This window comes from Lentinula edodes (genome assembly GCF_021015755.1).
Source record: "Lentinula edodes strain Le(Bin) 0899 ss11 chromosome Unknown C8R40scaffold_32, whole genome shotgun sequence".
In the NCBI taxonomy this organism is placed as follows: Eukaryota; Fungi; Basidiomycota; class Agaricomycetes; order Agaricales; family Omphalotaceae; genus Lentinula; species Lentinula edodes.
Window position 1 is genome coordinate 456,071 of NW_025764338.1, and position 17,706 is coordinate 473,776.

General features: G+C 48.0%; 3 protein-coding genes across 3 annotated transcripts; 1 reads left to right on the top strand and 2 right to left on the bottom strand.

The window, feature by feature from the left end:
* Positions 1-1,224: 1,224 nt before the first annotated feature.
* Positions 1,225-1,482, top strand: C8R40DRAFT_1173799 (uncharacterized protein; the record flags this gene model as incomplete). Its single annotated transcript, XM_046232075.1, has 2 exons — positions 1,225-1,296; positions 1,354-1,482. The coding sequence occupies 2 exons, from the start codon at positions 1,225-1,227 to the stop codon at positions 1,480-1,482; spliced, it is 201 nt and encodes a 66-aa protein (XP_046083494.1).
* A 773-nt stretch (positions 1,483-2,255) lies between these two features.
* Positions 2,256-2,420, bottom strand: C8R40DRAFT_1007593 (uncharacterized protein; the record flags this gene model as incomplete). The annotated part of the gene is made up of 1 exon (XM_046222817.1): positions 2,256-2,420. A coding segment is annotated over one exon (165 nt), but the record flags the coding sequence as incomplete, so codon positions are not given.
* An 890-nt stretch (positions 2,421-3,310) lies between these two features.
* C8R40DRAFT_1173800 (subtilisin-like protein) lies at positions 3,311-6,403 on the bottom strand (the record flags this gene model as incomplete). Its single annotated transcript, XM_046232076.1, has 18 exons — positions 3,311-3,366; positions 3,425-3,450; positions 3,517-3,535; positions 3,595-3,658; positions 3,714-3,844; positions 3,909-3,925; positions 3,998-4,029; positions 4,101-4,191; positions 4,275-4,399; positions 4,477-4,520; positions 4,604-4,804; positions 4,872-4,911; positions 4,973-5,049; positions 5,104-5,229; positions 5,298-5,356; positions 5,415-5,466; positions 5,540-5,842; positions 5,899-6,403. 18 exons carry the CDS (start codon positions 6,401-6,403, stop codon positions 3,311-3,313), a joined length of 1,968 nt encoding a protein of 655 aa, XP_046083496.1.
* Positions 6,404-17,706: the final 11,303 nt, after the last annotated feature.

Consider the following 17,706-nt stretch of genomic DNA (forward strand, 5'->3'; position numbering starts at 1 on the left):
CTGGGTTGTATGCTGTTGTATCCCAAAAAAATAATCACTCAAAAACTGGGTGAGTTTACATTACTCGTGCCTATGCACATTGTAGCACATTGTGCGCCATAACCCCTCAAAAAAATTTCACTCAAAACAAGGCTGGTAGTCGAGTGAGACCATTGACATGAGGGCTCATCATGATAATATTTCTGTTGGAAATATACAATGTAGAGACACTTTGGCCCTGCTGTTCCCTTGTGGGACCCTGTCGTCGACGGTATCTATCCATCTATCTATGCGCCCTGAATGGTGCGCCAATCTCCTATTCTAGGGACCGTATTCATGATCGCAGATGTGTGCTTCACAGAATTTGGGGCGAGTAATTGGAGTGTAATTGGTCCCATGAAGAGAACAAGAAGCATGGCCTAATCTACCAGTCAACACTGCCCTATGATCTATCCTGCCTAATCATCCTCATAATGGTTCTTCGCTCGAACAAAAAGGAAATTGAGATCTGCAGGCACACTTTGAAAAGTTGCTTTATTTCAAAGGTCCCACAGCTCATCGTCCCTCACGAGTCACCCAGCATAGCCATATTAGAGAGTTCACCCACCGCAGCGCGCCCTATACGCGCGGCATTTTTAACCTACAATTTACTAGTACCAACAACGGTGTGGTCCACGACAGTGAAGCATATACCAATAGGGCAGTAGACAGAACGATTGAAAGCAATACGAAATGGAAAAGACTTGAGCTTGATCTCTAGCTAGCTTTATGACTCCGATTATCTCCGACTCAGGAAGACCGAAATTCCTGGCAAGTCAGGCTACTACAGTATGTTCTTCGATATTTCAACCCCAAAATATATTTCTCGGAGACCCTGGCTCGCTACCTTTCACATGTAGTGGAGGCAGTGGGCTCGGCTGTTCCCTTGTGAGCATTTTCGGACGGAGCCACGTATCTATATGGACCATCTATCTACATCTGATCATTGATTCTCATTATCATGACACCATGACATTACAGTGACATTATTCGCGAAGCAATCCGTTCTAGAAGATTTTAATTTTTAGTAGTATGGCAGAAGCGTATAAAAGTGGGATAAGTTCGAGTAGTTCTACTTCATCTGCTCTCACCTGCTGGACCAGTCGAGCGACAACTATTTGCAGGCAAAGAATAACCTTATCGCTTCACTCTAAAACCTTCTATCTCGAATCTTCTTCTTCGCTACTCTCCTTCGAAATTTTCACCATGCGTCTCGCGCCTGCTTTGATCGTGGCTAGTATTGCCCTGTTTACTGTCGTGCATGCAGCGCCTCACGCCGTTAGTGTTTATCTTGACGTGTCGTCGTTCTTCTACTCACCGTCTTTTTTTTCTCAGGCTACCAGACAAACTACGACCTCACCGGAAGAGCCTCTGGCATCACTGCAAAGTCGAAAAGCAAAACCTAAGCCAAGACCGAAACCCCTAGTTCCACGGCCATCGCCAGGATCCCAGAGGCATCCGTGAAAATTTGGGTGTTTTCGGTACTTTGGATCTTTTTAGATTTGTTAGTAAAAGTGTCGGGTATGCAGCCATAACTACATTTATATGTTTCCACTCACTATTCCATTCACAGAGTTATTGGAGCTTCCCTTTTCATTTATGTTCATCTCTCCATGGTTATCTAGACTGTAAATTAAACCTTCCTTTGACTCATGAGCCCTGAAATGGTCCTGACGCCGCGAAGATGTTATCGCAAATATTCGGTGGTATATAAGCTTGAAGTTAGCACTGTGAAGTTGTGATTTTACTCGCCCAAGGATGTGAAAGTACAAAGATTTACCGTCCATGCATATTTCCCCGAAACGATATTTATCCGGCACCTGGCCGAACATAGAGCAACGCCAAGCCTGCGCACAAATATGGCTTCCATGTTATGAATCTTCATTCCTCTTAAAAGACGGGTATGAAGCTTCGAATTTACGTTCTTGGATGGAGAGCACCATGACGCGTCCTTGATATATACTCGTACACCGACGACTTCTTGTCATTAAAAGTAGCTAGGTCACCTTCGTTAATGAATCGAGCTTGGCTAAAGAACATAGAACACAAACCCCCTTCTCTTTTGGAAACAAATGTTCACGAAGTCCAAGTACATCCACAGTTAAGTCGTCTCAAAGTTAAGTTCCTCAGGCTGTCCTTCGCAATTAATAATGATCACCATTTCAAAAGGGCAGAGCACGGACCCAATTTGCAACGCAACGAAAGCGCCAACATGATTATCTCGCTTCCCCATTTCTAATTAGACTTATTCTCGCAGCCAACTGCATCGTTTGCAGCGCGTGTCGTCTCCTAGGCCTGATATATACCACTAACATCGCGCTGACAGCAAAAAGCACATTACATGCAATGAATTCGTACAAATCGGCTCGCTCGCTCGAGATGATGCGCCCGCACCGACTATAGTTGGAGGGCGCGATGAAGGGTGGGGAGGAGCTGTAATCTGAATTGGAATTCGGATTGGGATTTTGCTGCCGGTCTGGTGGAGGAAGACGCGGCCGTAGAAAGAAGCGAGAGCCCCCGTGATAGAAAGACGAGGAGAATGAAGATGAAGAGGCATTATGGCAATGCATCAATCACCGGTTGCCGAATGGTTGACAGAAAGGTTTATCGAGCTGTTGTAGTATATGATCTTCGTAAATCATACCGCAAGAACACGAAGGTTGACACCTCATCTGGAGGGCAAGGTTCGCATTCACCAAATGGAAAGCATATTAGCTCTCGGTGGGTGTTATTCTGAGGGCCCGTGTCAGCGTCGATACTCGCAGCAACCGTGAGGAAAAGAGTCCAAGATAGTTGAAAGACTCATTGGCTAACCACAGAATACTATTTACTCCGCTCCTTAACTGTATATCACCGTATTCGCTGCCAGCGTCGACAAAAGGCACATCTGAAGACCATCAAAGTTGACCGTGGTGGCCCGTTGAAGATAAAATCGTGGGATTTCGTGACACTGACAATTCACTCTTTCAATTTGGATTCCGCTTTCAAGTTCAACTTTAGCATCGAAGCGTTCTTCCATCAACCTCAATATTTCACTTGGATATGTCCAGAAAAGCAGTCCTGGTGGAAGATTAACTTGACGACCACACATACCTTCCTTTACCTGCTCGTCCACAACGAAATGTTTACAGTGTACACTGGCAGTACTATGTACATACAAGTTCCAATTTCCTTCATTGTTCCTTGTTTCCCTCAATTTGATACAGATATTCACAGTACGCAGGTAGTTGTTTTCTATGCCAAACGTCCTATAATGTTCATCATTCCAGCTTCCGCAACAGGGGCTCACGTTCTAGGGAAGCGAGAGGAACAACGGAATCAACTTGGTGACGTTGGGGGTCCCAACGCCTAATTCAAACAGAGCCTTAGTAACCAGTTATAAGTTCCAGTTATTAGTTATACGCACCTGTAACAGGATCCCAGCCGTCCGTACTGAAGATAAGAGCAGAGTAAGGTTTTAATGCACACCGCCCAACTCGAATTGTCAATACTACTCACGCGGTGAACCCTACTGTGTCTACGAAGAGGAGAAGAATTCAGAGCATGATGGGCAGGCTTAGTGTTATAATCACTTACTGCAGCCTTGATTTGTCCCCATCGTAATATCATTGAACGCGTCCTGGAATTGATCAGAGTAAATCTGCAGGATAGGGGGTCTTTAGAACGATCTTTTTTTTTTGTGGAAAGAAACGTACAGCGGGGTTGATGAATCCAACAGGACCTTTTCCAGCAGCGAGTCGAGCATCGTTAACCATTGTAATGAACGATCCCACAACAGGTGAGGAACAGGATGTTCCAAACACCAGCTCGAATTCCCCGTCAATACCTACATACATCGCGCTGAATTAAAAAAAAAAACTTGGGATGGTTTCTCTTAGATCGTAGCTCACCTATGACGTAGTTGGCACTATGATAGTAGATAGAGGCCTCTTTAGAACCAAGCAAAAAGAGACGAAGATATTTTCGAAAAAACACATACCCGTTCGCTGCTAAATCTGGGAAAGCACGAGACTTTGGAGAGAGAGGGAGGGGATGAAGGATCGTGAGTTGGGGGGTTTCTCGAAGAAAGAAGAGGTACATACAGTCCCAGAATTATTAAACTGAGCAGAAGTATACGGAGGCGGGTGGTTCGTCAAGAACGACGAGACCGCAGTTTGTTGATAGTCAGGGATCCTGGGGGGTGGGGAAAAGGAAAAGTGAATAGTATCCAGCATCAGCCAAGGGAAACCGTGTCAAGAAAGACCACCTGGACTAACGCGAAGATATTTGAGAACCCTCCTCCCGAAAAGATAACCTGTTCGCATGCGCCTTCTGGATCAAACACGGTCGATCCTGGGTTGACTTGCGTCGCTCCCGCTGCAGTGACGAACGGACAGGTAGCCTGAGAGTAAGCACAGACTTAGTACGGGGAAATGCGGATATAGCACACGAATCAATGCAAGTGTGTGCGAAACTTACCGGGAAATCAGGATTGAACATAGACCCGTTCGCCACGGGCTGTCCTACGAAAACAAACCCGCACGGAGATTAAGAAGCTTTATGCACGCGGGTACGGATAAGACCCATGTTGGTATGATATCCATACCTTGAGAGTTGAGACACACGCCTCCGTTCCCCGCTACGCCGTTATCTCCACTCGAATACAGGATAGTCGTACCCATGAGACCTAGCTTCCCATATTCGTTACATTGACGCGTGGCTGAGAAGGCGGTTATTGTTGATTCGTCTTGGCCGTAGGAGGTTGAGACTACGAAAGGGGGTGCGAGGATGCCACAGGATTCTGGACCTGGTGATACATAGTACGTGGGTAATTTAGGGTGGACGTGATGTATCGAAAAGAGAAGCCAAATCACCTTTGAACCCTCCAGGCAGTGGATCAGGGTAAATACCATCCTGATAATACGCAGACAATTACAATCTGAAAGTCTGTTAGGAAGGGGGGTTGGACACACACCTGGGTAGGATCATCACCGCCTTCGAATGTACAAAACGACCCATCAACAGCATCCAGCCAATTATCGAATCCAGCACCTATTAGAGTTCTCTAAATAAACACACACTTTGAATATTTCTCCGACAACTTACCCTCGACAAGGTCCCCGGTCTGCAGCAGAGTGACCGTTTGTGGGTTCACAAGAGACATACCATATTCCAAGTCCAGGTCCGATTCACCGTTGAAATCGAAACTTTGGTTGGTAGTTTGAACGACGGCTAGTAGTATGCGATGTTTTTTTAATAAGAGTGGGAGGTATAGGGAAAAAATTGGAGAAAATAAATACTACCTCCGTCGATGAGTACAGTCTTGGGACGAACACCGACCAAACTAGGAGAAAAATTACTGACAAAGGAGTAGGAGTGTAAGCTCAACACGACGAGCCCATTGCATCGACACTCACGAGAAGAACAAATCCAAATCACCAGCCAAAAACGCTTGAGGGGTGAATTCCACTACATAGCGACAGAGAAAGAGAGAGCCGGTTAGTTAATCTTCACGAAAAAAAATGATAATAAAACCACTCACGTATCCCATACGAATTCGTATCCGTGGAAACAGGATTAAAATCCGGCACATCATACAACGCCTTCAAACAATCCAACGTGATCATTTTATCGCAATTCTCCAAACTCGGTGGAACGGGGGTGGCATCTGGGCTTTTCTTTGGTCCGACAGTGGATACACCGGGTTTCCCGAGGTTCGCACCACTGGCAGCGCGTTTGAATTTCGTGGTTGTTTTTGGAGAAGGACGATGGTTGAAATGAACAGTGGGTTTGATGAGGTCGATATGTTTGCGTATGTCGGCTGGGACAGAGTAGGTTTCGCAGCCTGCAGTGGAAAGGGAATTAAATCAAGAAACTCTATCTGATATGATGGTTACCCACTAATCTGCTCTTCTCCCGTCTCAACATGCTTATACACATGATACTCCGTCCCCAACAACCTCTCCACCTCCTCAACACTTGCCATAACCTCTACCCACCCCTTATTCGCGCTCGTCCGAATCTTCTCTCTCTCGAACCCAAAGTCCCTCAACCACCCCACCACACTGTCCACACTTTCCGCTTTCGGTTTAAACGTATCCACGACCTGCTGCGGCGTCCAGTGTTTCCCGTAGTCCGAGGAATCGGGGTGGGAAACAGCCATGAGGAGGTCCGAGATCTTGTCGATGTTTTGCTGCGTCAGCCCGATGCGGAGAGGGAGGATTTTGGAGGGGGAGGGTTTGTGGGAGAGGAACCAATCGAGAGGGTCGGCGGCGCGTTTTTCGTGTACGACATGGGGCACAGAACCGGTACTACTATTAGTAATAGTGGACGAAGGTGCAGAGATGCTGGAAGGAGCAAGGGTTGCTGCTAGTCCCAAGGTAAGAAAGGCCAAAGGGAGATGCATATTTGCAGTTTGAGAAGAGGGTTACCACTGAAGCGGTAAGATCCAATACTCAAGGAAAAAAACCCTCCAACCATACGGCAATCCATTAAATACCATCCGTGAATTCTAAATTAGCCTTAACCCGATTCGACGACAAAAGCCCATAGTCTGATTAAGTGTTAGTAAGACGGGTGGGTGAAGGAGGCTCTAGTAAGTAAGTGAGAATTCGAAGCATATTATCATCGCTTCATGCATATGGGTTATCTCGCTTTGAACCTTATGGTACCACACTAATAGGGATGCCACCGGGGATTGGTGAATTTTAGCCTGAAACTTTTGGATAAGCCACTGAGAGTTGGCCTAGAATAAAAATAAAACAACCTCTGACCGCCGACTTGGGACCCTTGAGCCTGAAGCTTAATGCATTGATGAGTCCTGAGTACTGAGTCGTACTTGACCGGATGAGTTTTCGAGGTCGGTGACACTGAATCTAAAAATACAGTCGGGGGATAGCGAAAAGTATGAATAACAATCCCAAGCTTCACCCCCAAGTTCGTCTTGACACGGTCTGTTTTAGGCTGTTCGCGTGTTCCATACGTACGTGTTGGAAGGAATCAGAACCTCCAGAACCCCCGAGTCAGTTAGAACTTCGGGAGTTGAATACATACTTAAGCTTCTTCGAACTGGACCGAACGGCGTCCGGGAAAGTCGGTGGGAGTCGAGGAGGAGAAGGTGAGAGGAAGTTCCCAATCGTTCCTAGTACAAAGTCAGTATTGTCTTTTTCAAGGATTGTTCATCATGATTCGGATAACAAGGAGCCCGCCCGGCCATAGCAAATAGCTACTATACTTATTGTTATGAAAATAAAGTTAGAAAGCACCTAGACAGAACCACGTACTGCCATGTATTAGTAGTAGTAAGCAGAGCCGCACAGAACTCACCTCCGTGCTAGTTCTTTTTTTATCTGTGCCTTCTGCTAACACACGACGACGACGGATTCGCGGTGGGGGAATTGTTGAATCAATCAATATGTCGGTCAATCATCGAACGATTGTTGACGTTAAGACATAAAAAAACGGGACTGATCCTACTGAAAGAGATAGAAGAGCTCGCTTTGAACTCTTTTGAAGTCCACCATGTGTGTCGAGTCCCACCATGTGCGTCAAAGTTCAAATGAGTAGCGCAATATCAGAGAGTATCGAATGGCCTCTTTCCAATATCAATGATCTCGAATGGTTTTCTGATTTCACAAGAAAAACTACTGTAATTCAAATTATGAGTTAGTTCAAGTTGCCCTATACAGAAGCGACTCAGTATTGTTCATCTCGAAGAGCGGTGATTCCTGGACGGGGGAGGAACATTGCTTAGCTGTGTCATTAGAAGTTGGAGCAAGGAGAGTACAGTTAAGCCCTAACCTTCCAATGCTTTCCGTAAATCTGTGAGGTCATGTTTGGCACGAACAATCACATGTACAGTGAATCGTGATCTTGCAGTCTTTTCACTGGAACATTTATCTCGACATTGAGCATCTTAAAACAATGCAACATATATGGTGCATGCTCGGCCGAAATCTTCAAGTATCAGCTATTAGTACTGCATATTGTAACAGAACGTCCTAATTAGCATGCCTCTTACTTAAACATACTTACTATCTATGTCCTATGCCTTACAATAATTACCCCTTTTAGTTGTCATATATTTCTACATATATAAGGGGTTTCAATGTACTCAGTATGATAGGTTCTCCAGAATCATTTCTATCAAGCACATACACCAACCTGTGTAGCAATACTGTGACCTCATCACTCTACTGTTACATATCTTGAACCCCCAACAACTGTGACTTTTCTCTCTAAAAACACACCCCCGACATCCATCACTGGTGTCCCCAGGTCTGATCAGCCCAGGACTCGGACAATGGATACCAAAAAAATATCAGAACTTGAATACCATCCTTCACAAAAATCTTGACACTATCCTCGACAATGTCCAAGAATTTCAGTGTCATGCCCTGACCGCAACCAGACCAATGTAAGACCTGGGTCAAAATGGGTCTTAGGGTAGGTTTGGTATATGAAGTTTTATGTTGTAGCGTGCTAGGAGCAGGCTGGAGCTCGAAGGGAGCTACGAGAACCGCGACCGAGGACGGGAATGACCTAGTAGTGTCTGGAACGACGAGATGATGACCCTTGAGGGGGTCCCTAGGAGGTCCAGGGAGGTCCGTAAGGCGTAGGGAGGTTAAGGAAGAGTGCGGGACCGTACAGTATTGCGTAGTAGGAGTTGTACTCGCTAGAACGTCAATATAGGATCGAGTAGGTCGTATATGCAACTGGGTCTTGAGAGTGTAAGCTCCCGAGAAGGGATATGTCAGGAAGGGTAGGTCCCTGGGGGCTGAGCTTGAGGATGGACGTCCTCGAGTGTGGGAGGTGGTAACGGAGAAGCAATACGTAGTCTGACGTGAGGGGTAGCTTTGACGTTACCTAGATCGAGGTCCCGAAGCTTACGAAGTAGCTAGGGAGCTCTGGGAGGTTTGGGGAAGGGTAGCTCACCAAGGTGGGTAGGCGTTGGGGAGCTTTAGTAATGTTCGAGGGAGCTCGGGGACTCACTCGGAAGGCTTAGACTTGAAGTGAAAGCGTATATTCGATCGTATAGATGATCAGAGAGACAATAGACAGAAGTAGAGAGAAACAGAGGTAGAGAAACAGAGAGTAAAGAGAAATCCGTATGGTTAGCAGGTACAAAGGGACAGGGACTGGACCTATGCAAAAGGGTGTGTGTTCAAAATATACCAAGCTGGGGCTTTGGGACGTATCAGAGCTACTTAAATAGGTACAGGAAGTGATCAAGGGAACATCAGGGGCCATGAGGCGTGTAATCGAGATTAGTATCTTAATGGGGTAGGTGTAGGAGGGCTTCGACGCGTGTCGGGGGAGGTTTAGGAGCTGTCTTGGATAGGTACAGGCGTGGATCTGGGGAGGTACGGGCGTGGATCGGTACTGAGGGGTGAGAGTGTTTGGCTGATACTGGGGCTGTCCTGGTCGTCACCATTAAGAGGGCTGTGGATAATGGTCGAGGCATGACAACCAACCCCAGCACCAGCCACACGTTCTCACATTCCCTACCTATCTTTGCACCTCCCCAAGACAGTACCACCCCTTCCCTGATGTGTACCTACCCAAACGTCTTGATGACCATCCCGACACGTGTACGAAACCCGCCTACCACCAGCCCCATTAAGTACTAATCTTGATCACCTGCCTCATGTCCTCTAGACTCCCTGATGTTCCCTTGTTCACTTCCCGTACCTATTTAAGTAGCTCCGCAACGTCCCCAAGCCCCAGCTTGGTATATTTTGAACACACACCCTTTTGCATAGGTCCAGTTCCTGTCCCTTTGTACCTGCTAACTATACAGATTTCTGTTTACTCTCTGTTTCTCTATCTCAGTTTCTCTCTACTCTTGTCTGTCATCTCTCCGATCGTCTGTACGATCCAATATACACTTTTACTTCAAGTCTAAGCCATCTGAGTGAGTCTCTGAGTTCCCTCAAACAATACTAATGCTCCCCAACGCCTAAATGCCTTGGTGAGCTACCCTCCCCAAACCTCCTCGAGCTCCCCAGCTGCTCCACAGGCTCTGGGACCTCAATCGAAGTAACGTCGAAGCTACCCCTTACGTCAAACTACATACCGCTTCTCTGTTACAACCTTCAACACTCAAGGACGTCCACCCTCAAGTCCAGTCCCCGGGAGCCTACCCTCCCGGGCATATACCTTCTCAGGAGCTTACACACTCGAGGCCCATTTCCACTACGACCTATTCAATCCTATGTTGACGTTCTAGCGAGTACAACTCCTACTACACAACACTACTAGGTTCTGTACTTCTACCTCCCCTCCCTATGCTCTAGGGACCTCCCTGGACCTTATAGGAACCCCTTCAAGGGTCACATCTCCCTATCCCAGCCACTACTAGGTCATTCCTGTCCTCGGTTGCGGTTCCCGTAGCTACCTTTGAGCTCCAGCCTGCTGTCAAGTCCATGCCTCGGGCCTCCATTCCGCCGCTCGGTACTCTGAAGATCCACCTCTTATTGTAATCTCTCCTTATTGTTCTTTCTCGCTACACATACCCTTTCGTTCTAGTCCCTCCTTATTGTCTTTTACTTTACCCTGCAGGTACTACTCGTATAGCTCCTAGTAGTTAGTCTGGCGCTCCGCACCGATGCGCCGCTCCGTAGATATAAATACTGCCTGTACGCTACTGTAGTTCCTTAGTTTAATTATCGACTTAGATTCCCTCTTCCACTCTGTGCTCTCTAAGTCTTCAGGCTCAACGCCTTGAAGTACTCTCTACGCTACCTTAGGACTAGACGTCCTCTGGCTCGCTTCTCGTCACCGGCGATACCGCCGCTCCGACTTGGCTGCTTCTCAGTTCCTCCCTTCTCTACTCTCGATCTCCGGGGACTAACGGCGTAACGGCGGTGTTGTTAATAACTTCACTACTGTCCCACTCGTCTTCCGCACTTAGACACCTTGTAGCTTTGGCACGGTTACACGGTGTACATGATCTTAACAGTATAATTAAACTCAATCTGTTAACGTCGCACTGACATATCATTTTTTATGCCTCCGAAAACTCGAGCTCAATCTAGAGCTAACTCCGAAGAAAACACTTTCTTCACCACAGCCCAATCTTTTGCCCCATTCTCAGAATCTATTTCTGCCATCGGTCAACCACGTCGCCGTAATCGCGGTTTCGGTCCAGCTACAGTCCCTACTACGTCGACTCTTCCTGAAGCCATGGAAGAGGAACAACAATTCGAATACAGTACCTTGTACACTGGTGACGGACAACCTGTCCAAGTCCTGACCCCTCGCCGTGGACAACCCCCCGTGGTCGCTGTCGACCCCGACGATCCGGGCGCCGACAACAATCATGACGATCTGGATGACGACTCCGGCGGTTTACCGCGTGGTGAACCTGGTGACCCCAGTGGACCTGGTGGACCTGGTGGTCCCGGCGGTCCCGGCGGTCCTGGTGGACCTGGTGGACCTCGTACTCCCATATCTCCTGACATCCCCAACGAGCAACGTGCTATGTTGGAACTCCTCTCGGGGTTCAAGGGCTCCATTGAGACCCTTGGTACCGTCCTCGCCGCTCTCGGCCGCCCCTCTGACAGCTCTGAATCCAAGAGCAAGGTCAAGGAGCCAGAGGTATTCGACGGTTCGGATCCCCGAAAACTCAAGACGTTCTTCGTCAATCTCGCCCTGGTCTTCAATGACCGTCCAAAGTACTTCACCGACCAACGGAAGGTGAACTATACCCTTTCCTATCTCAGTGGGTCAGCCAAAGAATGGTTTGTCCCTGATATTCTCGACCCGGATCTCGACTCGCTGCCGGCCTGGACATCCTCCTTCAAAGCCCTTGTAAAGGAGCTTCAGGATAATTTCGGCGTTTACGACGCCCAAGGCGAGGCCGAAGATTCTCTCGGTAATATGAAGATGAAGGAAACCGAGAACATCCGGAAATACAATATCCGGTTCAACACCCTGGCTGCTAGTACCAACTGGGATTCTGCTGCCCTGAAATGGGCTTATGGACGAGGCCTAGCTGAACGCATCAAGGACGAAATGGCGTGTTTGCCCGAGCCGGCGACGCTCGCCGATTATCGTCAAGAAGTTCTTCGTATTGACAATCGTTATTGGAAACGCGAGGAAACTAGAAAGCATGAGGCTGGTAAGCCTTTTGTTGCTCGGAACCCGAAGAAGGGTTCCTCGGACTTCAAGACTGGTTCTTCTAACCAGCATAACAATTCTCAGCCTTCTGGCTCTTCGGCGCCGTTCACGCCGAAGCCTAAACCCTTCTCTGGTGGTAAGCCTAACAACAATGGTAAGCCCCAGAATTCTTCGAATTCCGGCCAATCCGGCGGTCAGCGCCCCGCGTTCAACCATCTTGGTGCAGATGGGAAAGTCCTTCCCTCCGAGAAGGAAAGAAGGATGAAGAACAACCTTTGTCTCTTCTGCGGTGGTAAGCATCAGATTGCTGACTGCAATAAGCGAAAGGCCCGAGAATCGAAGGGCCGTGCTGCCGAGGTTGAAGAAACCCCCGAAGCAACCGTTGAGGTTGTTGAAGAGGAATCGGAAAACTAGTCCGCAGCTCTTGTTCCCCGGTACGAAACGGGAGCTGCGTTGATCAGGTTCGTACCTCACCTGGGGAGTTATATCTCAACGCGTCCGCTCTTTCTTCTATTGAACGATCTCTTGTAATATCATTGACTACTGAATTTCCTTTATCCGATTCGGCCGCGCCGGCCGAACCTATTTCTGCTCTTCTCAAATTTCCTACTCTTGTTGACTCTGGTTCTACTGACTCTTTCATCGATACTCGTTATGTTTCACAAAATTCTATTCCTACGACCAAAATCTCTCCTGTTAATCTTCGTCTTTTTGATGGTTCATTATCTTCTAAACCCATTACCGACATGGCGAATATCGCCGTTCGGTTCCCTTCCGGCGAGCTGCTTCTCTTACCCTTTTATGTTACACATTTAGATTCATCTTGTAAAGCAGTACTAGGTTACAGTTTCTTATCCCGCTACAATCCGTTGATTGACTGGGCATCTCGAAACATTACGTTCCGTAACACTTCACACCTTGATTCTCCACAGACGTCTGTACCTTCTGCTATCAACCCCGTTGTTGCAAAGGTCGCTGTTCCGCTACCGGAACCTTCGCCGTCGGTTTCACCGACAATTTCAGGAGACCCCTCCTGGGGACTCACCTCGCTCTCGGACTTCACGGGCCAAGCCCCTTTCGTCCAAATTCCCCTTTGAACCCATCTATTCTTACCCTACGGTCTCTCAATTCGCTGCTCAACTGGAAACTCCCGAGGTCGACATTGCACTCGTCAGTGCTGCAGTCTTTAACAGGGCTTGCAAGGACGCTGGTATGGAACCTATTTTACTTCGTGCTATCCACTCAGAGGTCGCGGCCCGCGCCGCCGACCGCTCTTCCAACAATCCTACTGTCCCTCCACTCCATCCTTCTATCCCAGAAGAGTACGCAGAGTTTGCAGACGTCTTCGACGAGATTGCTGCAGATTCACTCCCTGAACATAGACCTTACGACTTGAAGATTGACTTGGAAGAGGGCGCTTCGCCGCCTCTCGGCCGTATTTACCCTTTGTCTGAAAAGGAGCTAGTTGCCCTTAAAGACTTTATTGACAAACAGCTGGCTACTGGTGCCATCACCCCATCATCCTCTCCTCACGGCGCTCCGGTCCTTTTTGTCCCGAAGAAAGACGGCAAACTTCGCCTTTGCGTTGATTTCCGTGGACTCAATCGTATCACCAAAAAGGATCGTTACCCACTCCCACTCATTTCAGACCTTCTCGACGCTCCGAAAAGAGCTAAAATATAGACCAAATTGGATCTCGCTCACGCTTATCATCTAGTCAGAATCGCTGAGGGTGACGAATGGAAGACCACCTTTCGGACCCGTTACGGCTCTTACGAATGGAAGGTCATGCCGTTCGGCCTTACGAACGCCCCTGCGGCTTTCCAGCGGTTTGTTAATGACATCTTCTCTGACATGCTCGATGTTTGTGTCATCGTCTATCTTGACGATATTCTGATCTACTCTGATACGCCAGAAGAACACCGAGAACACGTCAAGGAAGTTCTTCGGCGGTTACGGAAACATCGGCTTTACGCCAACCCCGACAAGTGCGAATTCAATATGGATACTGTTGAGTATTTGGGTTATATTCTTTCTCCCGACGGATTGACTATGTCCAAGGAGAAAGTTCAAACAGTTCTAGAGTGGCCGGTCCCGAGGAAGGTTAAGGACATTCAGTCCTTCTTGGGTTTTGCAAACTTCTATCGTCGTTTTATTTATAATTACAGTGATATCGTTGTGCCGATGACTCGGCTTACCCGAAAAGGCGCTCCCTGGATCTGGGACAGCAGCTGTCAAGAGGCCTTCGAAAACCTCAAAACTGCTTTCACTTCTGCGCCGATACTGGCCCATTGGGAGCCGAATCGCCCACTCATCGTGGAGACCGACGCTTCCGACTACGCCATTGCGGCGATTCTTTCCATCCAAAATGCTGACAGTGAAATTCATCCTCTAGCCTTCCTTTCCAGAACGCTTCATGCGGCTGAACTCAATTACGATACCCACGACAAAGAGCTACTGGCCATCTTCGAGGCCTTTAAAGCTTGGCGTCATTATCTGGAAGGCTCGGGTGATCCGGTGGACGTCATCACCGATCACAAGAATCTTGAGTATTTCTCTACTACCAAGGTTCTTACACGCCGACAGGTTCGATGGTCTGAATTTTTACATCAATTTAATATGGTCATTCGCTTCCGACCGGGGAAACTCGGCGAGAAACCTGATTCAATAACTAGACGCTGGGACGTCTACCCTAAAGAGGGGGATATCGGCTACGCCCAAGTGAACCCTCATAACTTCCGTCCTATATTTACTAACGAACAACTCACTGCATCTCTTCGAGCTACCTTCTTGGAAGGCCCGGTTTTACGAGCCTCAATTATCATGGATATCGAAGCCCTACACCAAGCCATCATCCTCGCCCTTCCCGCCGACCCGAGCTCCGTTGCTGGTTTGGAACTTGCTAAAGATCCTTCCAATGAACGTTGGAGCTTAGGTAGCGACAAGCTACTACGCCTTGATGACCGTATTTATGTTCCGAATCACGGCGACCTTCGCCTTCAAGTCCTTCGTTATTTCCATGATCATCCACTCTCCGGCCATTTCGGCCAGAACCGCACTCTAGAAGCTGTACGTCATCAATACACCTGGCCCAAGGTCAGAGACTTCGTCCGTGACTATGTCACCTCTTGCACTGTTTGTGGTCGCAACAAACCTCGCCGTCATCAGCCTTACGGGTTGTTGAAGCCTCTGCCAGTTCCGGTCCGACCATGGGATTCCATCTCCATGGACTTCATTGAGCAACTGCCAATGTCGAATGGTTATACAGCCATCCTCGTCGTTGTGGATCGATCTTCCAAGCAAGCTATTTTCATCCCTACTTTCGACACCATTACGTCCGAACAATTAGCTGAGCTTTTTGTTATTCACGTCTTCTCTAAACATGGTGTTCCTAATCATGTCACTTCTGATCGTGGTTCCGAATTTGTTTCGGCGTTCTTCCGGGCTCTCGGGAAAGCGCTCTCCATGGAACTTCATTATACCTCTGGATATCATCCGGAAGCCGATGGGCAGACCGAGCGTGTCAATCAGACTCTCGAACAGTACATCAGGATCTATTGTTCCTACCAACAAGATGACTGGTTGCCGCTACTTCCGATCGCCGAGTTCGCCTATAACAACGCTCCCAACGCTTCCACAGGTATTACTCCATTCTTCGCTAACAAAGGATACCACCCAAATATCACCGTTCGGCCCGAGGTCGACATGAAGTCTGACCTAGCAAGAGACTTCGTCGTCAACCTCGATGAACTCCACGTTTTCCTTCGAGAGGAAATCCTTTTAGCTCAATCTCGTTACAAGGAACAAGCTGACAGGAAAAGAATCTCGCATCCGGAGTTCCCGATCGGCTCCGAAGTATTTGTTCTTGCTAAGCACATTCGCTCTACTCGTCCTACTGAAAAATTCTCAGAAAAATATCTTAGTCCTTTCAAGGTCATCAGTCGACCTAGTACTCTATCTTACGAGCTCAAGCTCCCGGACTATCTTCGCCGCATTCATCCGGTTTTCCACGTCTCACAGCTGGAGCCGGTTACGCCGAATCCTTTCCCAAATCGTACTCAATCTCCTCCACCTCCAATCGAAGTTGATGGTGAAGAGGAGTACAACGTTGCCGAAATTCTGGACTCCAAGCTGGACAGAAGGTATAAACGTTGTCCTCTACGTTACTATATTCGGTGGGCCGGTTATGAAGGTACCGACGATGAATTCTCCTGGGTTGCTGCTGATGAATTACATGCTGATGAACTGGTACCCGCATTCCACGCTCGATACCCTTTGAAACCTGGACCTTGATCACACAAAATCATTTTATTCCTTTCCCCCGTTTTCCGCCGCGCTCCGCCGAAGTTTACTTTGTGCGTTTAGAGGGTAAACACGATGATAGTAAATTGAGTGTTTATATCTCTCTCTTAATTGTTAATCTCATCCTTCTATCTACTATTTCACTTATATTTCTCTCACACTTAAACTACTTATACTTCAAAAACTAATTATTTCTTACGCCGCCTTTTGGCCCATTCGCTTTCCGATTTCAAAATCGAGTTAACATTTTTTTATATATACAAAGTCCAAAAAACAAGACTGTACAACGAAGGCAGGGCGACAAGAAGTTTACAAGAAAATGGCCGAAGGCCGATGTCCGATGTCCGATGCTACACTACTCCGCCCTCTCCTTTCCTTTCTCCGACCGGGCCTTCGTCGGCGCCGGTTCTCCCCCTTCCTCTTCCTCTACCTCCTCGTTGTCAAGTCCATGCCGCGGGCCTCCATTCCGCCGCTCGGTACTCCGAAGATCTGCTCGTTATTGTAATCTCACTCTTATTGTTCTTTCTCGCTACACATATCCTTTCGTGCTAGTCTCTCCTTATTGTCTTTTACTCTACCCTGCAGGTACTACTCGTATAGCTCCTAGTAGTTAGTCTGACGCTCCGCACCGATGTGCCGTTCCGAAGATATAAATACTGCCTGTACGCTACTGTAGTTCCTCAGTTTAATTATCAACTTAGATCTCCCTTCTCAACTTAACTCTTCTCTAAGTCTTCAGGCTCAACACCTCGAAGTACGTTCTCCTCGACCTTAGGACTTTAACGTTCTCTGGTCCGCTCCTCGTCATCGGCGATACCGCCGCTCCAACCTGGCTGCTACTTAGCTCCTCTCTCTCTACTCTCGCTCTCCGGGACTAACGGCGTAACGGCGGTGTTGTTAATAACTTCACTACTGTCCCATTCGTCTTCCGCACTTCGACACCTTGTAGCTTTGGCACGGTTACACGGTGTACATGATCTTAACACTCGTCTCCTTCTCCATCCTCCTCTACCCTTCCCTGTTCCTCTTCCTCGTCGCTATCCGCTAGTCTTCTTCGTTTTCTCGGTAAAACCGACGGCCCGGCCTCCGGCAATTCTGGTGGTGTCCTCCTCCTTCTTGAAGCCTCCGTGACCAGCCAGTCCAACTTCCGGTTCATGTGGCGATGGTAGGTGTTCGCCTTCACCTGGCCATCTCGAAGTTGTCGGTTATCGGCGAGCAATTGAGCCACCTGGCTCTCCAGAACCGCCAGGCGCTCGTTGGACGGATTCCCTCCTCCCTCTCGCTTCA